Source organism: Clarias gariepinus, chromosome 20 (genome assembly GCF_024256425.1).
Source record: "Clarias gariepinus isolate MV-2021 ecotype Netherlands chromosome 20, CGAR_prim_01v2, whole genome shotgun sequence".
NCBI lineage: Eukaryota > Metazoa > Chordata > Actinopteri > Siluriformes > Clariidae > Clarias > Clarias gariepinus.
In genome coordinates this window covers 3,520,287-3,544,150 of record NC_071119.1, presented here as the reverse complement: position 1 = coordinate 3,544,150, position 23,864 = coordinate 3,520,287, and the positions used below count along the sequence as shown (strand labels likewise).

Below are 23,864 nucleotides of genomic sequence, written 5' to 3'. Positions count from 1 at the left end.
CAACCAACCAACCCACCTCCAAAGGTCCTAAATGGTTTAGATTCTGCAATATTCCAGCAATATTCTCCTTCAAATAAACTCGCCAGCCACTTTATTAGGTACACCCCGTTTCGCCGTCGATCGGATTTGTCGCAGAATGTTGCGGCAGAATTCAAGACTCATCAGTGTTTATTGTCGCCTGTCTATCAGCTCGGACCGGTCTGGCCGTTCTCCTCTGACCTCTGACCTCAACAAGGCGTGTTCTTTTCTTTACACCATTCTTAATACACGTTCACACGCACTTAAATGCCTAAATCATCTTTCTTACGCTTTCTACCGTGTACAGTACCTAACGAAATGGCGTGAGCATTAAAATACTTGAGCGCTTAAAAAGAAAAAGTTCCACAGGAAGAGGATTTCTGTAATGAGATCATTAGAAGAAGAAAAGTTAGTGGGTTTTTTTTCTTTTGAATTTGCTTTATTACTTTATGTTTTAAAAGTACAGATTTATAATTAATAATGAAGTTCTTTAAATCTGTCCTGTTGGGAGTGGTCTCCGCCTGGGACGACTCCGCCCCTGAACAAAGCACACACACGGGCTCGCTGGATGTTTCGAGATGTTTAGAGATGATGCGACTCAAACACCTTTAAGGGATGTTTCAGGATATCAATAAACACACGGACTGATGTTTGATGCTCAAGTGCTCTAAAGCTGTGACTTTTCTGTACACTAATACAAGTAGTGTGGTTATTTTCTATTTCAACTGTGTGAGTGTGTGTGTGTGTGTGTGTGTGTTAGCGGCGTCTCCTCTCCAGCGTGATCCAGATGCCCTGCTCGGGTCTGAGGACCAGTTCCCCCAGTGGCTTCAGCTCGTCTCTCTTCTGACGCGACACCACGTCGAAAGAGCGCAAGATGGAGGCCAGAATCACCTTCTCTTCCATCAGAGCAAAACGCTGACCTACACACACACACACACACTTAGATTTAAAAACAGCAGTGTGGTAACCTAATGTTATAATATTTCAAGTATATACGTGTGTGTGTGTGTGTGTGTGTGTGTGTGTGTGTGTGTGTGAGAGAGAGACCGATGCAGTTGCGCAGGCCTGCGGAGAAGGGGATGTAGCAGTACGGGTTTCGGCCCGACGTGTTCTCAGGCAGGAAGCGCTCCGGGCGAAACTCCTCGGGCTCGGGGAAGAACCGCGGGTCACGGTGGAGTGCGTATGCCAGTATGATGACATTTACACCCTTAGGGACATTGTAGCCGTCTGTACACACACACACACATCAACAGAATTTATTTATTAGTATAATAAGTATATTAGTATAACTGAAAAAAGAGAAATGGATTAATGGATGAAAAAAGGTGTCGAAGGATGGCTTAACGAACATTAATTATTACCCCTGTTACTCATCTGCTTATTGCTGAGAGGATGGAGCGGTGAATTAATGCACTGACAAGTGGATTACAAAAGTATAAATGAATCAAATAATGAATCGATCAGTGAATAGACTGGACAAAGGAATGAATGAAGGAATGAATGAATGGACAAAAAGAATTAGCCAATCAATCAATGAGTCAATAACTCAATCAATGGATCAATATATATGGATCAATAGAAGGAATTGTTTAATGAATCAAATAAATTGAATCAATGAATCACTCAAACAATACCTGGCTTGTTAATTAGATTCAATCAGTGACTCAATCAATTAATTTAATGAAAAATTCAATAAAATAGATAATTTAGTGTGTGTGTGTGTGTGTGTGTGTGTGTGTAAGTAGCTCACTGATCTTTGTGTCCTCGCAGATGCTCCGAGCAAAGAACGGCACAGACGGAAAGATACGCAGTGCCTCTTTAATCACACACTCCAGGTAACGCAGCTTCTTCAAATCCTCTGTGCTAATGGGCCTGTCAGACTCACCTGACACACACACACACACACACACACACAAGATACATAGAGTATATAACAAAAAATAAAACCAAAAAGCAGACAGCAGTGTGTGTCTGTGTGTGTGTGTGTGTGTGTGTGTGTGTGTGTGTGTTTGTGTGTGTGTGTGTGTGCGCGCTCGCTCACCGAACACTTCATCCAGTTCCTGCTGAACTTTCCTCTGTATGTCAGGATGAGCTCCCAGCAGGTGAATGGCCCAGTTCATACCAGCAGCTGTAGTGTCATGACCCTGCCACCAGGGGGCGACAAAGAATGAAATCAATCACTACAATGTGCTTCTTTTAAAATAAAGTGAAATAAAATTAGACTTTAAATAGACGTAGCTAGTTCAACCATTTCCCATTGTTTTCATTGTTTTTCCTCTTTGTACTTGATTATAAAAAAGTGCACCTCGAACATAAAAGTGTCCACTTCCTCTCGGATGTCTTGGTGCGTCATCTTGTTCCCGTCCTCGTCCATCGTCTTCAGGAGCAGATCCAGGAAGGCCCGCCTCTTCTTCTTTGCCTGATCTGATTCGCTGTCAGACTCCACGTGGTTAACTCCATACTCCTCCCTCTCGCGAATGACCTGCGCACCAATCAAACAAAAGGTCCAGTCAGAACCTGAAGATGATTGGGTTTTGTTTGTGAAGTCATAACGAGCTCTGAATTAAAAAAAAATAAAAAAAACATACACTCTCAGTGAAGGAGTGCAGGATTTTTAGACAGCGGTCGTGCTCTTTGCCATCGCCGAAGTACTGGAAGGCAAATTCGGGCCAGTACCAGGGCATCCGCTGGCGCCGGCTGATGAGGTCACTCATCCTAGACCAATCAGATCTCATTGTCAATGTTATTTTATTATTTAAACCAAGACTTGCCAGGTGAAGGTGATTTCACAAACTTGATCTAGTGTTACTGCAAAATAAAAAGCGCTAGCAAACCTAATTTTGGTCGTAATTTCATTATAACATGCAGTAAATACCTTTTTCATAACAATTTGCCAAAGGTTTATAGGAGTGTGCAGGGAAAGCTACTATCTACTACAATATTAACTGAACTATAATATTAAGCTAGCTATTATTAGCACAGTGCTGCTTTTACAGTAGATACTCAGTATAATTGGGTTACAGAGGTATCTCGGCATCACAAATTTTCACCTTAAGAACAGAAATTGTACAAGAAATTTGCCTTGGCATGAGAAGCATTTTCGGCATACGTAATTGCGACCAAATCGAGTCGAAAGGAACGCCAACTAAGTTGGGCGTACTTGTTTTTGTCAGTGAAAAGTCAAGCAAGTCGAGTGCACATGTTTTTTTTTTTTGTTTGTTTCTTTGTTTGTTTGTTTTTGTGCAAGATTTAGAGAAGCACCACAGGTCCCCAGGCTGGTAGCAAGAAGAAAGCGGAGCCGCTTACAGTTAGATTTTTAAAGCAGGCGGTGCCAAGAGGAATCATAAATTAAGGTTAAGTGAGATTTAATGTCTATTTATTTCATATTTTACTTCATTTACATGTCTTTTCTAAATGTATGGATTGTTTTTATATGCACTAATATGATTATAGGTTTGGAAATTGGTAATATTGATAATATCGTTTGAGGGTGGCTGGAACGGATTATCTGCTTTTACATTATTTCCTATGGAAAAAGGCGCTTCACAATACGAAATTCCACCTTAAGAACTCGCCTCCGGAACGGATTAAATTCATATACCAAGGTACCGCTGTATATGTTGAAAAAAAACGGAAGTTTGTTTAAAAAAAAAAAGCAAAACTTTATGTTGATGATAAAATGCTAAAAGTGGTCTGTTTTTTTCTCCGTGAAACTCTTTCATTATAATGAGCTTGATTTGAAGTATTTACTGAGGAGCTAACTTACCGATACACGGCGCGCACATACTCGGAGTCAGAGTTGCTCTGTGCGTAAATCTTCTTCCCCATCGCCGTTTCTGTAACACAATCACACGAACCCGTGATGAGAATTCCATCTCGTGTTATTAAGTCAGATTGGCTCAACTGATTCGGTTCACCATTACAGTCGACTCTTAAAATGTTCTCTTGTTTACAGACCAATTGTATACATCTTTCCCAGTATATCATTGTAATTGTTCAATTATCCTCACTCTAACTCCAAACTTACAGAACAACACTAACCGACTGGATGAGTTCTAAGAGTTTCTGACTGACATGTCACTAGCCATAACGCAACAGACTGTTTATTACACCTTCTGTCCCATGGGTTGCTTTTTTTTCTTTTATAATACTAAGTGCTCTAACAGTCACTGAGGCGCATTACAATCAATACAGCTTTTTATAACTTGGACTTTAGTCTCTGGCTAAAAGTTAGCTTAGAGAACCGCGGCACTGAAATCAGGAGCAAACAAACCAAAACAGGTTCAAAATGAATCCTATTTGCAGTAAATATGTTAGCTACGTCTTGCTTAGGTTGCTTAGCTATAGTTGATTGCGTTCTGATTATAGAGAAAAGTTCGAGTGGTGTTCAAGTGAAACCGGGACTTTTGATAGCAGGATAACAGAACACAGTTATTTGAGTAAAAGCCTTCATTATTCCTCTATATAATCCCCTGCTACACTAATGCACTTATCCCTGCATTTCACTAGCTTGCATGAACACCATCTCCACTTCCCAGGAACTCCTTTAATGGCCTAAGCATGTGGAAATGTCTTGGAACGAGGTCAAGACAGATGCAACAAGTTATAAGTCGATTTTTAAGAATAAGTTGCTGAATGTTTACAGAAGTGTGTTCTCCGAGCCCCCTCAGCCAGGATCGTCATTCACAGATGTGCGGCCGTCTTTAAAGCGTTTCCAAGCAGTGGCTAAGCGTGGCTAAGTCTCATCGCGGCACTGTGCTTGAAGTCCCTGGTTGAAGTCTCCTGAAAAGTTTTCGAGCTATACTGCAAATGTTCGTATTGTCGTCCCATGTTAACTCTTTTTTGTTCTTTTGCTGCTTCAATAAGGATAAAACTCGTGCAAATCTATGTACGGTTGAACCGTAGGCTAGTGTCGTGGTATCAAAAAGTTTCAAGACTAGTTTTGTAACACACCAAAAGATGGTTTGCACACACAGTCAGTCACAGTGAGCACCGACCTTCATAAGTGTTCCAAAAGACATCGCCCTGTGTACATCAGAAGCTGTGCAACCGGTCTTGACCACATACGTTTCCGCGTCTACTATTTTATCATGGACATCAAGTTAGAACAAGGAGCGAACGTGAAATCTGCCAGGAAGACATTTGACATGACTCAGCAGGTTTACGACGATGCTGCAATGAGGAGTTTTAAGTGGCACATGCACTTCAAGAGTGGAAAAACATCACCGGAAGATAATCCCTGGCTAGCTTGTCTTTCCTTTAGCACACTTAAGGCTGATTTTGTTGCTAGTACCCTTGTTTTTTTGGAAATGTATCCTGATTTTCTCCCTAATTTAGTCGTGGCCAATTCCTCCCCGTCACTAGGGGGCTCCACATTAAGGCTACTACTACCATTTAGCCGGGAGGGCCGAAGACTATCATGTGTTTCCTCCGAACCACATGCCGCCAGCCACCCGCATCTTTTCGAACTGCTTGCTCACGCACCGTTGCGGGCGGCGTAACACACTTGGAGGACAGCGCTATCCGCTTCTTCTGCGTGCGCGAGCTTACAGACGCCCCTGATTGAGCCGTGATTAATGTGGAAGCATGAAGTACCCTTCATCCCTCCCCTCTGAGAGAGCTCGGCCAATCTCGGCCAAGCAGACCTCCGGCTGCAAGAGGTTACAGCATCACCCGGGAATCGAACGGATGATAGGGCGAGCACTTTATCATAGCGCCACTCAGAGGCCCCTTGTTGCTCGTACTTAAAGTCATTTACTTGTTTTGATAGTTATTGTAGTTACCAACATGGCAACGGGAAACTAATATACAGCTATAAGGATGGTGTGTGTATAACGAAGCATAGGACAACACACACACCACAGATGATGTCGAGAGCACAGAGTGTGATGTGGTTAAAGCAGTTAAAAGGCCCTTTCCCAACACACGTGTCCAGTTTGTCGACCAGGACCTCGGCTTGCTCGTTCATCACCTCCAGGAAGTCAGCCAGGATGGAGAAGTGGAAGGTGGGCGTGAGGAGCTTTCTTCTGCTCCGCCATTTATTCCCTGTACTGACAGAGGAATACGAAAAAAGATACGAAAGGTGAGGCGAGGTTGAGATAGACAGGCATGAGCTGATAACAACGATATTTATCACTTAATAATTACCTTATATAATATTTATCTATAACTATATAACCGTTTGTTTCTTATCTCAGGATTAGGTTAACTGATCCTGCAGGTTTGTACCTTGTCAGCAGTCCGGTTCCGAGCCAGGGGTGCAAAAACTTATAAGAATAAGCCTTGTCCATGTGCACCGAGTTATTCAGAACTGTCTAAAAAAAAGGGTGAAAAGTGTGTAACAGGTTGCATGAGGATCTCAAACGCATCGTCTTGTGTAAGTATATCTGTTGAAAGTGCACTTATGTAACTTTGTACCGTCTATGAACCTCTGCACAGTGTTCTTTGACCTTTAATGAAGTTGGAACAAAGCATACGTGTAGATAAGAGAGAGATTCTGTGTGTGTGTGTGTGTACCTCAACTGTCTCCGAGTGGTAGAGGAAGAGGAAGGGTATAGGTCCGATCCATGCCATGAGCAAAGGAGCGTCCCGAAAGTCGTTTGTGAATTGGATCACCTGAGAAAAGAATTCTAACACACACACATTTTTAAATAATATTTAATTTACACTCTAATTAACAACATTATATTTTATATAACAGGTGTGTGAGTAAGAAATTGCAAATAAATATAGAATAACTACGATTTCAGACACTTCATGGTCAATATGATGAAGCTCTGTGCACACACACAGTAAGTGTAGTAACAGTTTCACTGCAGTAATCTAGTGCTAGAAGTTTATTTTATTCATTTACTTGCTTACATACACTATCAATTTTGGACGCACCTTCTAACTCCATGATCGTTCCTGATGTTTCTTTCTTTCTACACTGTAAAACAATACTAAACACACAATAATCTCCTCTGAACAGTTGATATTAAGATGTTTATCTGCTACTTCTGCTCTGTAAAGCTTCATAACGGCTCTAATCTGAGCTGCTGGTTGTTAATTGGTGATTTCTGAGGCTGGTGACTCTAAATGAACGTCTCCTCTGCAGCAGAGCTCAGTTTTGGTCTTGTTTTCCTGGGAAGGTCTTCAGGAGAGTCAGTTTCATCATGGGACTTGATGGGTTTTACAAACGCACTCGACACAATACTGTTACCGCAAGAACCGTTCCAGAACAGCTGACCTTCGTATCTTAAAGTAATGACTGTTGTTGTTGTTGTTATATCGTTATTGTTACTTAATTACCTAATGCCATGTGTGTTATTTCATTTTTTTTAATCCAGTACTGTTTAGCGTGTAGAAAACTTTTGACTTGTAATGTAGTTATTTGCATATTTCCTATGTTCTATTTATTATTTACTAACTAACCTTGTACACTTTAGTCACTTTCCTTTCTACTTATATTGTTATTTACTTTTTTATCTGCCTACTATTTATTCAGGCTGCTTATTTACAGTACAATACCTCCCTACCTACTTAATTACTGACGCTCGATGCTTATTTGTTTGTTCATTTGTTTGTTTATTAGCTTTAAGACTTAGATATTTATTTTGACTTTTCACTTACCTATATGAGTATATATGTTTAATTACAAATTTATCTGCTTAATTTACCTTTATTTCATTTATTTGCTTGTTTTCACATTTATTTGGGCCACTTATTTACCCATATATACTCTTATTTATCTACTCGTTCACACATGTATTTTTAGCTATTTATTTATTTATTTGTTTGTTTGTTTAAACTTTTTTATATTTAATCTACTTATTTACATCTACTTGTAGGTATACCTACCTTGTGCTACCTTGTGCTACTTATTTATTTATATAAACGTATATAAGCCTACTTCTTTATTTACTTAGATTTACTTAGTTATGCTGCATATCTATTTATTTATTTAGCCTACAGTACTAGTATATTTATTTATTTATTTGTTCATTTAATATACTAGCAATATACTTATTTAGTTTTTGATTGCTTCATTCAGTCATTTATTTATTTAACCTATTTAGTTTTATTTACTATATTAGATGTGCACTTATTTGTGCTATTTATGTATTTGAAAAAAAATTATATACTTATTTATCTACTTTTACCATACCTAGTTATGTGACTTATTTATCTATGTTTTTAAAGTTATATACTTATAAATATATTTTTTTATTTATTTAACTTGTTAAACTTATTAATGCCTACCTATTTCCTTCTTTACGTCCATAGGTGTTTTCCTTATTAATAATGCATTTCCCTGCACACCCCCTTATTTACTTGTTTACCTGATGACGTCATGCCCGTGGTGGTACAGTATATGTGCCCTGCCTCTCACCTCCGGCTCTGGTCTTGAGCTGCAGCGCGTGCCCGAGCACAGGGTAGGCGACACCGATGCTCGGCACGGGCTTCAGCTCGGTCCACATCCGCACGAAGTCCCGGATTAGCCGGTACGAGACCCAGGCCAGCACCAGCGCGAGGACGCACGCGCCCGCAGCCACCAGACCCAGAGCGCGCGCCATGACGTGTAACCACAGCACGAGCCGCACGAGGAGCAGACAGCGCACACGCGCTCCGACTTCTGCGCTTTATAGTGATACATTGTAACGTTTCTAGGAGCTCACCCCGCCCCTCGGAGCTGACCAATCAGGAGAGAGGAGAGGCTGGGCTTCAGACTGTGGTCTTTTGGAAACCAAGTTGAACTTGACAGTGTTGACATTTCTGTCCCTCATTGTGTGTCCTGGTATTATACTGTCCTCTCTTTCTGTTCCTTCATTTTTTCTCTGATACAAAAAACTATAAACCTTATTTTTTTCTGCCTCTTTCTCTAATAAACCTTTTATATATATATATATATATATATATATATATATATATATATATATATATTCTTCTGCTAAATATATAATCACTTTTATCCTTCTATGTGAATTTTAAGGAGCACAATAACTCGTGTTATTACCTCACAGCTCTATATCAGTTCTTCAGGGCAAATGTGATGAGCAACTATTATGGGATGTTGAAGAGGACTATGCTGATGAAGGACACCTTGTAAAACCTGTTCAATGTGACTCTGTATGGAATCCATCATATATAACCAATCTCTCTCTGCCTCTCAATCCCTCTCCTTCTCTCTCTCTCTCTCCCTCTGTCTCTTCTTTTTCTGTGTTTGTGTGTGTATGGGGATTTAAGTGTGTGCGTGTGCAGTAAGTGTGTGTGTGTGTGGTGTGTGTGTTCCTGCTGAACTTATCTCTGTATGTCAGGATAAGCTTCCAGCAGGTGTATGGCCCAGTTCATACCAGCAGCTGTAGTGTCATTAAAAAAAATACAATATATAAAACACTTTAAGCTTCTTTGAAAGAAAGTGACTCAATGTAAACCATAGTTTACTCTATTTGCTGAATGCTTCATGATTTCTACCTGGTCAGCATTTTTTTCTGAGCCGTGAATACAAAAACTAAGAATAAGCTTTATTCATTTGAAAGAATTTATAAGTATTAAAGATGCAAAGTCAAAGACTTAAAATGCACTCATGATGTATTTTACACTGGCAGCTGTGCTCTAAACATCTGCCAAACAACCCACACAGTGTGTGGACTTTGTTTTTTAACCTGTATACAGAGGGTAAAATGCTTAAAACATGGAGTGTTTATGACGCAGAGGCAGAAAGATGTGAAGCTGGATATGAGTGTCTCTTCACTCCAGTCCAGCCCTTCCCAAACATAATGGGAAAAAAAAAAAATAATAATAATAATAATCTGCGTCCTACTGTAACCTGTAATCACAGCTCTGATCAACAGACGAGACGTAGATAGTTGAAGAATATCTTGCAGTTTAACCCTTGTGTGGTGTTCAGGTCTGTGGAAACCGTTTTCATTTTTTATCACAAGAAAAATAATACAATAAATTTTTTTTTAACTCAGACTCTTTGGCCTGTGAAGAGCATATATCAGAAAACATTTTCAATGTTTCGAAAAGAGAGATGCTTTTGATGATGATGTAGAGAAAGATGTTCACATTTCTAAAAATTCAGAGTCTGGCAGTGACTTTAAAGGAAAGGTTAAGACTGAGCATCAGCTAGTTCCAAAACGAAGATGAGAAACAGAACCAGGCCATCAGCAGCCAGCTCCTCCAGAAACAGAAAGAAGCCCGTCAGCAGTTAGCAAGTGAAAAAATATGAATGTCAGAAATGTTGAAATTGAATGATCTTGCCCAAGAAATGTGCCTCCACGCATGGCTGCCAATGTGATAATAATGCATCCAGCAGGGATGGCAGTTACCTATGTGCAGGACATCAAGTCTTCTTTTGAGCTTTTCGTCCCAGATTTTACCTTGAAAATTGTAGTGGATTACAATAATTTAGAAAGAAGTTGTGTTTTTTGGAACACCCACTTTTTTGCCCACTTTGGGGCTCTAATCCTTGCTGGGGTTTCATGTCTGAGGGGGGATCCACAGAATCCCAGTAGGATGCAGAAACTGGCTATGAACATTTCCATGCAACAATGTCCCTGGAAAACCTCCATATAATTTCCAGGATTATCCACTTTGATAAACAAGATGACAGACCAGCTTGATGTCAGAGAGACAAGCTATCTGACAAGTGGGTGCACCACCTCCCCCCATTTTACAACCGTGAGCCTATTATTCTAGGTGCTGTGAGGCATGTGCACACAAGATGGACAGAGTAACACTTTACATACATGCATAAGAAGTACGTACAGTATAAACCACATACAACAGTAAAACTCCGCCCCTCATGTGTTGTATAGGCTTGTACTGTAAAGGCAATGTGTTCAGATGTGTTGGCTTCAGCTTGTGCTTCACTTGTAAATCTTTAGATTTTTTTTACTCATATTGATAATTGATCTTTTTTTATTACATTTAAAAAAAAAAAAACACGTACCACCTTTAATTCATAAATATGATCTAACAAAGGTAAAGGGCAAAAAGTAACCATATATCCTGTGTATGATGCTTGTAATTAGGATGAAGTAAACATCTGTTGGGTATTTTAACATAAAATTGATTGATTGTGTTGAATTAAAAACTACAAAATGTAGCGGGTCCACCAGACCCAGAACACTGGCTGAGTAAAACGAATATGAACACGACACATGGGTTAAATCCCTTGTCTTTCTCTGTATACTGTTTACATGCAAATTCTTTATCATAGTATACAATACCTTCTTTTATAATCCAATAATACCCACCTATAATCAGTTGCTCATTTGCACTCATTGTATTTATCTCCATCACTATATACTTTTTATGTACTTACTTTTTATTAATTACATATTTATTTCTTTACCTTACTAATATTTATAATTTCTTATTTAATTACTATATATATATATATATATATATATATATATATATATATATATATATGATCTTATTTCATTGTAGTAACTTATTTACTGACATACTGATTGATGGATTATTATTTATATAGTTTTTTTTATTTACTGAGTATTTATTTGTTTACTTGCATTACATGTAATCATATTTATGTGCTTTTTTATTTATATACTTATAATTTCAACAATTACTTATTTGCTTATACGGTATTTTACTTACTAATGTACTTGTTTATGTTTTGTTACTTTTTACATTTTTATGTAGTTCATTATACTTACTTATTTACCAAATTACATTTACTTATTACTTGTACATATTTTCATATTAATATTTATTTATTTATGAATTATATTAGATATTTCTATATTTCCATAATTATTTATATAGTTGTTTAATTACTTGTTTACTTGGTCATTTAATCATATTTATGTAATTGTTTATCATATTCTTTGGTTTATTTTTTATTTTAATTAAGGCATCTAATTTAAGGCAAATTATTATCAACAATTATCCTGCCACAACATAGTATATACACTTTCAAATAAAACAAGGTGGAGATATTGGTAAATTTACACTCAATTGTTTATTTGCAAAACCAGCCACTAGAGGGCAGACTATAACAATAAATCATGAGACCTGAACCCAGCACAGTTTTATAAAATCATCTCTGATATCTTGGTTTAGAGCAAATATATAAACATATATATATGTTATATAAAAATACAACATATGATAAAAGCCCTATATAGTGCAAAACATTTGCTTCTAGTTCATATTATTTCTGAGGCATTGGTTTAAAAAATGAATTTGGAGCTCCACTCTAGGTGAAACTGTTCGTTTAGAAAGAAAGAAAGTGGAGGAATCTCTATGAAGCTGTTACAACCTGTGGATAAAGTACCGTATTAGAACTTTAGCTCTTCCAAAAAAAACTTAAAGTGGAACCTCAGCATACGAACAATTGAACCAAACTGAACAAGATGCTATAACTTGTTTGCTAAGTTGCTTGATATAACTGGTTTGCTAGTTTTTTTGCTATAACTTATTTGCATCAGTAGAAAGCAAAGTGAAGCAAGTTTGCGATTTTTGTCAGCCAGCGAGAACAGTTTCGAAAGAGTCGACCCATGATACCGATGTTGCCTTTGACACGCTTTCAAAAGCTACAAGTTTTATTATTTTTTTTATATTAGTCATATTTTTGGGTGACGTGAACGGATTATCTGCATTTACATTATTTCTCATGAGAAAATGTGTATCGCCTTAAAAACTCGCCTCCAAAACGGATTGAATTCGTATGTCGAGGTTCTGCTGTATCATGTAAAAGCCTAAAACTGTTCCATTACTCAGTTGATCTCTTCTGACCTGGAGATAAGTGATAAAAATGGCTAGCAACAGCAAAATCTTTGCTTATTTTAATTAATTTAGCCTAACTATCATTAGCTTGACATAACATATTCATTCTTCAAACCTAAATCCTTCTAGCCCTGTCAGCGTAAAGTGGATTAGCTGACTGTATTTTTAGTTTCAGCACCTAGCATTAATAGTAATACTTGTTATTTTAAGTATCTAAAATACGAACCTAGTGTGCTGAGAGAGCTAAGTAGCTACATCAACGTAGCCTCAACCTTGTAAACTGCTAGCATAAAAAGCCAACTTGTTACCAAAGGTACTAGAAAGGTAAACAGCACCAACTGAGGCTAGCATTAACAGCAATCCTTGTTCATTAAATGCTTTATCCAGGTTCTACCCAGACAGTCGGCTTTAGGCAACACGGTTGCTTGAGGATAACGCTTGCTGTAGCTTTTGGCGGAAAGCCGTGATGCGCTCTTTTTGCAGAGGCCACTGGAGCATGCAGCGGCGTTTCAGCATGCCTTTACGCAACATGAGCGACTGGGTCAGGCGGTACTCTGCGACATCTTCAAGGAAAATCAGGACCAGCGAGTCCCGATTCTCTTCCATTACCTGGTGAAGGGCGTGATGGACTTTAAACCTAGTGACAGAGAGAGAGAGAAGGACAGAACTGAAATAATGCTTGTGACCTGGAACAAAGTTGTGTTTTTAATTATTTGCACCATCTAAATGTCTATTACACGAATTTAAGAATAAAAATAGACCTAAATATGCTTTCATTGAATTATTATTATTTAATAACCATTTGTTGAGTGTGTGTTTTGGCTAGCTTCCAAGGGAACATTTTGAGGAACCAGACATGGGAAGAGAAATTTGGCTTGCGGTCAAATTTTAGCAAATGTCTTTCAATTCATTATTTCAACATGTCATGTGTCAGTGGTGATTCTTAGACTTACTGTCTACACCAGGGATCATTCAAAAGTGCCTCAGTGATAACAAAAACTATTTTCCGGGACATTCTCATGTTGTCTACAATCGTCTCTAATGTGGAACAGCCTGGCATTGCATCCCGGTCTTCCAAGAAGAATTTAAAATCCTTGTCTTCCAAAGGAAGCAGGCTTCGTTCCACCCAAAGTGTATCCTCCTGAGAATGGACAATGTAGGCTTTGTATTTGTATCTGCACTCGTTCAACCTTTTATAACGAAACTCATTTATATCCAGGGTGCGACTGACTAGAATGTTCCAATAGAAATGAATCCTCCAGCCCTGGTAGTGCACCAAGAAGGCTATAACCATTAGACCCAGTACTAAAGTGCTGGAGATTATATATGCAGCCTGAAAGGGTACCAGGTCCTTACAGGATTCTGGGTTGAAGTCCAACAACGAGCGATTAAAGTACAAGGATGGAGTGTTGCAGATGTAGCTTTCTACATCAGGTACGCTAGTGTTGGTGGTATTGAGCCATTTGTGGAACCACATTATGCTCTCGCAGGTGCAATCAAACGGGTTATGATCCATGTAGAGATCAATCAGGTTGGACAGCGGCACTTTGAACGTCTCCGGCCTCACCGAGGTCAAAAGATTCTTCTGCAGCGACAGGAAGCGCAAAGACCGCAAATCGTCAAAAATGGAGTCGTAGAGAAAATTCAGGAGATTCCCACTAATGCTGAGGTATCTTAGTTGTGAGAGGCCTTGAAAGGCCATCGTTGGAATCTCATCAAGACCATTATAGTCCAACTCAAGTATGGTAAGGTTCTGAGCATCGTGAAGGAACAGCACAGGACCTCCAGGATTAGCATTTTTCCACACCCTGGCCAAATTATTGTGCTGAAGTTTCAGCACACTAAGATGCTGTAATCCATCAAGCCAGCCATTTTTTATGTTTGCAATGTTGTTGTTACTGAGATCCAGCACCACCAGGTTGACCAGCGTTTGAAATGGAGACGGGTCCATTTTCGTATTTGGACGTAAGCCATGCCCGAGCAAAAGAGTCCTCAATGTGGGTACATACATGAACGACGTAGACGTCAAATTTATCATCTGCTGGTTGTAAGACAAATGGATTTCCTTGATACTGTCAAGACCCTGAAACTCTTCTCCTGTCAGCTGCTGGTTGATGAAGTTGTGGCTGAGCACTAGAAGCTTCAAGTTTCCCAAGCTTGAAAAAGCTCCTGGCCCCAGGGCCTTAATGCCCATACCTGTAAGATTAAGTATCTGAAGAAGTGGAGATCCTTTCAAGGAGACAAATGTGGTGTTGCTGACTGTCTTTAGCCCTGTGCTGCTCCAACCCAGATTCAGCTCTCTTAGACATGGAAGTCCATAAAAAATATTCTCAGTGATCTCCCTGAACGATGTCCTCTCCATGTTCAGATACTCCAGCTGGACCAGTGGCTGGAAAGAGAAGTCGTCGATGACAGGCAACACATGACTTTTCAGAAGCGCCAACTGAAGGTTGAGCTTCTTCAGGCTCTTTAGTCCAGAAAATGTTTCTTTGGTCAATTGTTTTATGTTGTTGTGCTCTAAAGAGAGATTCTCCAGCATGGGAAACCACTGAAAGGCCCCATCTGTGATACTGGTCATGCTGTTGTTGGAGAGATCCAGGATAGTCAGGTTGGTCTTGTCAAAACCTTTGAAGGTGCTGAGGTTCAGATTGAATTGCTGGGTGTTTTGCATGGATAGGTTTTTCAAAGAGGTGTCAGAGAGTTCCTCACAGAGTTTGGACATGATGGTGGGGTTGAGCTTACAACCATGTAGCACCAGGTCTTGGAACCTAGCAATGGGTTTGAAGCAGCCAGGCTCTACCTGTGAATAAGAGCGCAATTAGAACAACATCGTTAGCGATATATACTGTATATTTTTTAGCTTATTGTAAACTGCTGTATAGACCCTATAGCCTTGTTCATTGGTGTGATTAATTTTAGTACATCATAAACCGGGTGAATGGAAAGTTGCAGCACTGCAGCCTTAAACAAAATCCATGCAGTATTATTATTATTATTATTATTATTCATGACTCTGCATCAAAGGAGAATACAAATATGACCACAATAAATAACTGACAGCTCCAATCTCTCTCAGATATCAGATTTATATCATATACACTGATTTATATATTTATCTATACTCTGATCTCAATTCCTGCTTTGAGCTGCACAGGTGAAAGTCTTTCTCTTTCATAAACAACATACGCTACTACTCTGTTCCTCATTTCTTTGCAGTAATGCCAGATCGCTGAAAACTAGCAGATATAATGCAGCTGTGTTTAATCCTCACCTTCTTTAGAGGCAGAGAAGAAAGCACCAGCGTCCGGAACAACAAGGATTCGTTGAGGAACCTGAAGTCGTCCTTTTTCAGCTCCATGATGTCGTTACCTGCAAAGATGAGGGTCTCCAGGCTGTTAAGCTGGGGTCGCGATCCCAGGCAAGCGGTGGTCAGCTTGTTTCGGGACACGTCCAGCCAGGCCAAATTCTGCTCACATACAAATGATAAGAAGTAATAATGTCAATGCCGTTGCTCAGCGTAGCACTTAGCATCCTGGTGCATACTACTGTAGGTTGTCTTACAGGTTTTAATTGCACTGCATAACAGTTCTGTAGCATTCCACAAACATTACACATCGAATCTTATGTTTAGAAGCTATTTTCGCCCATATGCTAACGAATTTTATTGGGTATGCAAAACTAGAAAGCAAATTTGCTTGCAATCTCGCTAAAGTTATGCAAACTATTCTAAACAAGTTGTATGATGGGGTTTTTGATTGGCGAGACCCAGGGACTCCTGCAGGAGGTGCAAACCTGATGCTCTAGTTTCAGTATGACGAGGCTGCATTCTGACTCGTGCTTTCTCAACACAGCATCGGGATACGAATGCAAACACATGTGAATAAGGTTGCTACATCAAGATAAACCTTCATGCCATTATAACATGGCACCACCCTGTGAGTCACACACCTGAACACACTCAGCACCTGATCCCCTACCCACCCAAGTCTAGTTCTCTGAGCCAGCATTCATTTTTTAATCTAGCTATGCCAATAGGAGAGTGACAAAACTCCACCTTTGGGAACGCTCTGCGAAGTCACCAGCGCTGATGTCCCTTCCTCCGTATTATTGATAATAATAATAATAATTGATTAAAGACGTACCGAGATGTTTTTTTTTTTTTTAAAGGATAAAGTCACACAGAAGCTGACGGCATTTTCGGTTTGCTAACTCTGGGATTAACTCATGACCTACCTCTGTCTTTGAGAAGGGTTCTCCTTTAAGTTTCAATCTGTTATCAGACAGGTCCAGGTGTGTGAGGCGTATGCAGTTACTCAGGTCTTGGTCTTGCAGCAGGTGCACTACATTGTGACGCAGGGTGAGCCGCCACAGCCTGGGCACGGCCTGGCACAGACCTGCCGGTACTGCCTTCAGACTGTTGTAGCTGGTGTCGAGCTGCTCCAGACGGTTGTATCGGGTCAGAGACGAGGGCTTGAGCTGGACCAGTCGGTTATGGGACATGTCCAGGACGCTGATGTCCTCGGGCAGGTCCTGGGGAATGGCATTCAGGTTCATGTGGCTGCAGTCTGCCTTACTCAGCTCGACTCTGCACTCGGTTCTGGAAGCTTGACTCAGCCCAGGAACCCACGTGCAGAGGAACAGGAAGAGGTGGGCGGTGTTCCAAATCGCCATGTGCGCTCTCTGAAATTATAAGAACACAAATGAAACACTAATACAAATCGATTGAATTAAAGGCAGCATTCAAACACACACACCCTTGAACACTGTCGCAGTTTTATGACGTACCCCTATCCGAATCGCCACACTTGCAATTCTCAAACAACAAAACAGAGGAGCTTGAGCAACCCGTGCTGACGCACCAGTCCCTCCAGGATGTCCTTGTGTTAAAAGTGTTATGTGTTAAAAGTGTTATGTGACTTGCATAAGTTTGGATCCTCCTCGTCTCTGTCTTTTTTTTTTTTTTTTTTTGCTATAGTGTGAAAGCCTGCACCCGGATTCGAGTTTCTTTTCCCCATTCACCGCTTCCTCATATTTCATTACAACCTGCTGTCACCTTTTCTATTTCATAACCTGATATATATGACCTTGTGCTCTATCTCAGGTATATACTGCTTCTGTTTGATTTGTTAATCATATCCATTATCAATTCATTTTAAAGAACTATGCTTTGGTCCGGTTTGATTCACACAATATACAGTGATTCGTTTGAATTTGGTGGCATACTGGGCAGATAGAGATTCACTTTAATCCACTAAGCATGTAGTGATATAGTGAAAACCCAGACCTGCTTGGCTAACATTTTGAAGTAGAAGTTTTGAAATGAGTAAAAAACCATCAGAGAATATCTTTAGTTATTTTAAGGTGGATTGGAGCAGATTCTAGGTGGTTTGTGCCTCTTCTTAGTAAATCAAAGAATCTAAATTCCTTGTTTAGCGTTATGTTGGAGAGCTTTCAAGTGACGCAGCAGAAACACATTTTCATGGTGTTATATGTGCGTTAAAAGCCTCCGATATGCCTTTTTCTCCAAACTCTGAGCGAATTGGTCTCAAATCCACTCCTTACACTCGCTTATACCAGTCTCGAAACTCTACGAGGGCTAATTAGTCGAAAAAGTGTTTGTTAAAGCCAGACATGCTCACACTTACTCAACGCGCTCCGTGTCAAATTGAGTTCTGAAAATTTGAAGGGGTCTGAGGCGGTAAAACGTGTCCTCAAATGTTTTAAAACGTTTCTTTATAATCCTACAGGTGGTGCAGTCTGAACTATTCTGACATGTTCATTCAATGTGGGAGGAGTAAATTATTTGCTATGTATGTTTAGGAATAATAATTATAGCAGATTAGAGAGATACCCACTGCTCAGTAACAATGTAGCTAAGTGTTTAATTTAATTTGAAGTTAAATGTTAAACCATTGTATTTGAAGTTGGTTTGTATTATTGAAATGCTGCACTTGTTTTTAAACATGATAAGAAAACTAATTTCGCAAGGAACGGCCTACATTTAATTAGGTATAACATCAGCCCTACGCAGTACGGTGGTGTAGTGGTTAGCACTGTCGCCTTGCACCTCCCGGGTCCGGGTTCGATTCCCGGCCCGGCTCAATTCCTCTATCTGTGTGCATGGAGTTGCATGTTCTCCCTGTGCTTGGTGGGTTTCCTCCCACAGTCCAAAGATATGCAGGTTATGATAATTGGTGTTCCCAAAATTTCCTGTAGTGTATTTGTGTGCACTGCAGTGGATTGGCACCCTGTCCAAGGTGTACCCTGCCTTGTGCCCTAAGCCTCCTGGGATAGGCTCCAGGTCCCCGTGACTATGCCCTATGTCGTCATAGCATGTAAGGGCCCTCTTGTTCGTTTAAAAATTAAATATTCTTGATAAAAATAAAATTGTTCGTTTGCTCAAAATATTGGCACACAGGTTGAAACCTACTCACATTAGGATGGCTAAAAAGTCTTGGCTCCGTGCATGGCATGGGACCCTCAAATAAGATTTTTGTCCATAGCTCATATACACTTGCATGTATGCACATGAAACATGCAAGTACATGTAGCGCTCACTGAGCTGAACAACTTTAAACAACAGTTGAAATAAACAACAGTTATTCCGTGTTGTTTGCAAAACACACACAATGGATTTTGATACACTCTTGCTAGAAGATTTATACGATCTCCAACAAACCAGGCCCATGTGATCTCAAGACACTGATGATGCAGAATTGCGGAGGAATTTTTGATATCTTAAACGGGTCAGCCGTGATGATGCTCTACACTTATACTGAAAAATGGTTAATAACATCATATTGAGTGACATTACACTGAGTGACATCATAGTGTGATGCTTTTTGTTTTATCAGCATCTGGGGCTTTTTAGAGGGTGTTCTAAAAATTGCCCCTTTTCTAAAATGATGTCATAATGGTATTGGTATGTCCACTTTAAGTGCATTTGCCCTTATGGGCGAAGGCGCAAGGTGCCTGGGCCCGCTCATCGCTGCTTGCAACTATATTTACTCATTAAGTTTTTTAAAGGTTTATAATTGTAACAAAATCATGGGGAAAAAATGTCACATCGGGTTAGGATATTTATAAAATCGTGATATTTATACAGTAGAATTGCAATTTTAAACAAATGGGCACTTAGGTATCTTGATAATATCGGGAGGTGACTAGTGATTACCGCCTTGGTATACTTTAATCATTTCATTCATCCATATTTTATAGCACTTTATCCTGTATATTGGGTTGTGGGACATGGTGCCATTCCATCACAGGACACACACACACACACACTACGAGCAATTTGGGACCGTCAATTAGCCTAATCTGCATGTCTTTGGATTGTGGGTGGAAACCCATCAGGAACCAAGGAAAAGAACATACAGACCCAACGAGCGAGGAATCGAACCCTTGACCCCAGAGGTGCCACCAAGCCACCTGAGGTACAGTATGCTTTAATACAATAGATACTGTACTAAATCCAGAGCTAAAGCCTTGGGTTAAAGTATCTGAACCCGACTTTAATCCCAGAGTGCATGGTTGAGCGCGAGCACCAGAAGGGAAATGTGTCCTTTAAAATGTGTAAATATAGATTTATACTCTTTGTACAAAAATGACACGTTGGGTCACAGGATCGAGTCGCGTGCGCTCGAGTAACTACAAGATTTCGGTGCGCGCGCACACGCTGACAGGCGCGCGCATGGATCCTGATTTTTGTGTGTGTGTGTGTGTGTGTGTGTGTGTTTTATCTTATCATATCCTTCACAGTACAGTAATTAATATAAACGCCTTTTTTTCCAAGTGCAAATTAAAAAAGAGAGATCTCACGAGTGTGTGTGTGGGCGCGCGCGCTGAATACCTATAGTATAAGCCTCCTTTGCGCGCGAGAAAGTTGTGCATAATGATCATATGTATTATTATTATTATTATTATTATTATTATTATGCACAAATAAAATCAAACAGTACACTGCGACCTGTCAGGACCCGCATGCTCTGTGTGTGTGTGTGTGTGTGTGTGTGAGACAGAGAGAGAGACAGTACATACCCAGAGACCTACACGTCCTCTCTGTTCACTAACACACACACTGTTGTGTACAATAACACCCTGTAGACACAGTGTCGCGCTGTAATGACGAGCGCTCTCTCCAGCTCCAGCTGTCAGTGCCCTCTCCACCCAAACCGCGCTTAAACACTGCGTGTCCTCCTGGCGCCTGTCCAGACAGGATGTCCCTGTGTGAGAGGACGGAGAAAGTGGTGTGACGCGCACACAGTCCCGTCCCCCCTCTCTCTCCGGTGTGTGTGTGTGTGGAAGCCGTCGGTTTCGAGGTCCTTTCACCCACTCACTACTTCCTCCTATAGTTCAAATTTCTGTGGAAAACATCTAACATGACGTATGACCCTGTGTTCAAGCTCTTAAAATACACACACCCATACTTACCGTGCCAGCGTGGACATGTGCCAAACCACGTGTGTTCACTATATGGGATACACTGCATCAATTATCATCCACTGATTCTCTTTGATCCACTTTACATAAAATGATTCTCTTTGATCCACTATAGATAATGTGATTCTTTTTTTATTCACTTCTGATACAGTGATTCTCTTTTTGATTCACTTTAGATACACCGATTCTCTTTGATTCACTATAGATACACTGATTCTCTTTGATTCACTATAGATACACTGATTCTCTTTGATTCACTTTTGATACAGTGATTCTTTTTTGATTTACTTTAGATACACTGATTCTCTTTGATCCACTTTACATAACCTGATTCTCTTTGATCCAGTATAGATACACAGATTCTCTTTGATTCACTTTTGATACACTGATTCTCTTTGATCCACTTTACATAATCTGATTTTCTTTGATCCACTTTAGATACACTGATTCTCTTTGATCCACTTTAGATACATTGATTCTCTTTTATTCACTTTTGATACAGTGATTCTCTTTGATCCACTTTACATAAAATGATTGTCTTTGATCCACTTTAGATAACCGGATTCTCTTTTATTCACTTTAGATAACCTGAATTTACTTTAGCTACAGTGATTCTCTATGATCCATTTTAGGTACACTGATTCTTTTTGATCCACTTTAGATACATTGATTTTCTTTGATCCACTTTAGATACATTGATTCTCTTTTATTCACTTTTGATACAGTGATTCTCTTTGATCCACTTTACATAAAATGATTTTCTTTGATCCACTTTACATAAACTGATTCTCTTTGATCCACTTTAGATAACCGGATTCTCTTTTATTCACTTTAGATAACCTGAATTTATTTTAGCTACAGTGATTCTCTATGATCCATTTTAGGTACACTGATTCTTTTTGATCCACTTTAGATACATTGATTTTCTTTGATCCACTTTAGATACACAGATTCTTTTTTATTCACTTTAGGTAACCTGAATTTACTATAGCTACAGTTATTCTCTATGATCCACTTTAGGTACACTGATTCTTTTTGATTCACTTTAGATACATTGATTTTCTTTGATCCACTTTAGATACACTGATTCTTTTTTATTCACTTTTGATACAGAAATTCTCTTTTATACACTTTAAACACACTGATTCTCTATGATCCACTTTAGGTACACTGATTGTTTTTGATCCACTTTAGATGCAGTGATTCTCTTTGATCCACTACAGATACTGTGATTCTCTTTTATTCACTTCAGATACAGTAATTCATTTTAATTAGCTCAGCATACAGTGATAAAATAATCTATTAGTTTATTTTACATCACAAAAATAAACCACTTTAAATAAATATGGTGATTTTTCCTTTATAGTGCATTCTACAAAACACTGGAGCTCAATAAACATTTTTATATTGTCAGTAAATTGATATTAGACAGCAGAGGGCGCTGTAGGCCTCCATATGACTGTCTCTACATGTGCTACAGGAGATGTAAACCCTTCCTCCTATATACTGCATGGTTCTGGGACTGCAGCATTACATTTAAGTTATACAGCAGGCTATGGCACGTTATCTATCCCACAATGCACCACAGACCTAACCCTCTACCCAGAATGGCCTTTGGGGCATACAAGGTGTGTGTGTGTGTGTGTGTGTGTGTGTGCTCACGGAAGTAGGGACTTGGGGTCCTAGGACACAAATGTGTATCATAAGGGGTTAAACAATTAACTCAGAAAAGTTCTATTACACACACACACACACACACACACACACACATTTCCAGGTCTTGTGTGCCATCACCTAGCAACAGCAGTAGGAAGTGAGACTGGAATGGCACATGGGGTTCAATGAGTCATCTTTAAACATCTCGCTTTGTGTGTGTGTGTGTGTGTGTGTGTGTGTGTGGTTAGAAATGTTCTGGGTTAATTTTCTGATCTTTTGTCTTCACCCTTGCTTCTCTCTCTTTGTCCTTTTCTTAAAGGTTATAAACACACACACACACACCTGTCTTGTTTTAAATGGTTTAAAATGTTTCTTAGCAGCAAAGACATTAAAACTTGCTGTGTGTGTGTGTGTGATCATAATGTACTGCAGTAGCACGTCATCCCTCTCCTACACTAATAAACTGTACTGTGTGTGTGTGTGTGTGTGTGTGTGTGTGTAAGAGGGAGATATGGTGATAAAGATGTTTAAATAAACCCTATGATGTTAGACACTAATAAATAAATGAGTCAGGTGCTGTTTTATAAGTAGATTAGCTACATGTAAATTTGTAACTAGCTCATTGTCATATGATATAATAAGGCTAGCTAGATAATAGGCCACAATGTAAGCTAATAAATTCTAATAAACAAAGAAAGCTTTAGCTGTAACTTTAGCGAGCTGGCTAGCATCCCACCGAGAGCTAGTCACTGAAGTAAATAAATAGCTACATATCTTGGAAATTAGCTACTAGATCTTTATAAAAATTGATTGAGCTCGGTCTTGGAACAAGGTTGTTCTGAGACTAAAAACACTGTAGTGTAGGAATCGATGCCACAAGACATCTTAGAGAGGTAAGGACAAGTAACGAAATATCACGTTTAGGAAAGAAATCGTAGCTTGTAAACTCTCGAAACAAGCTTGCGATGTGTATTCCTCCATCATCACTTCAGTAGGTCCTAGACTGG

At 39.5% G+C, this 23,864-nt stretch overlaps 2 protein-coding genes across 3 annotated transcripts; both read right to left on the bottom strand.

The window, feature by feature from the left end:
* Positions 1 to 445: 445 nt before the first annotated feature.
* Positions 446 to 8,636, bottom strand: LOC128508281 (cytochrome P450 4V2). 2 transcript variants are annotated; one of them, XM_053479521.1, is made up of 11 exons: positions 8,390 to 8,636; positions 6,535 to 6,647; positions 6,247 to 6,332; positions 5,878 to 6,068; positions 3,785 to 3,854; positions 2,607 to 2,733; positions 2,324 to 2,500; positions 2,060 to 2,162; positions 1,769 to 1,903; positions 1,066 to 1,245; positions 446 to 938 (listed from the first exon to the last, which is right to left on the bottom strand). In XM_053479521.1, exons 1-11 carry the CDS (start codon positions 8,571 to 8,573, stop codon positions 775 to 777), a joined length of 1,530 nt encoding a protein of 509 aa, XP_053335496.1. In that variant the 5' UTR covers positions 8,574 to 8,636; the 3' UTR covers positions 446 to 774. The 2 variants fall into 2 exon arrangements, with proteins under 2 accessions (XP_053335496.1, XP_053335497.1); XM_053479522.1 differs by having other exon boundaries at positions 8,340 to 8,413.
* A 3,337-nt stretch (positions 8,637 to 11,973) lies between these two features.
* On the bottom strand, positions 11,974 to 20,892 carry tlr3 (toll-like receptor 3). Its single transcript, XM_053480279.1, has 5 exons — positions 20,800 to 20,892; positions 16,993 to 17,439; positions 16,031 to 16,225; positions 13,713 to 15,559; positions 11,974 to 13,396 (listed from the first exon to the last, which is right to left on the bottom strand). Exons 2-5 carry the CDS (start codon positions 17,428 to 17,430, stop codon positions 13,168 to 13,170), a joined length of 2,709 nt encoding a protein of 902 aa, XP_053336254.1. The 5' UTR covers positions 17,431 to 17,439; positions 20,800 to 20,892; the 3' UTR covers positions 11,974 to 13,167.
* Between the last annotated feature and the right edge of the window lie 2,972 nt (positions 20,893 to 23,864).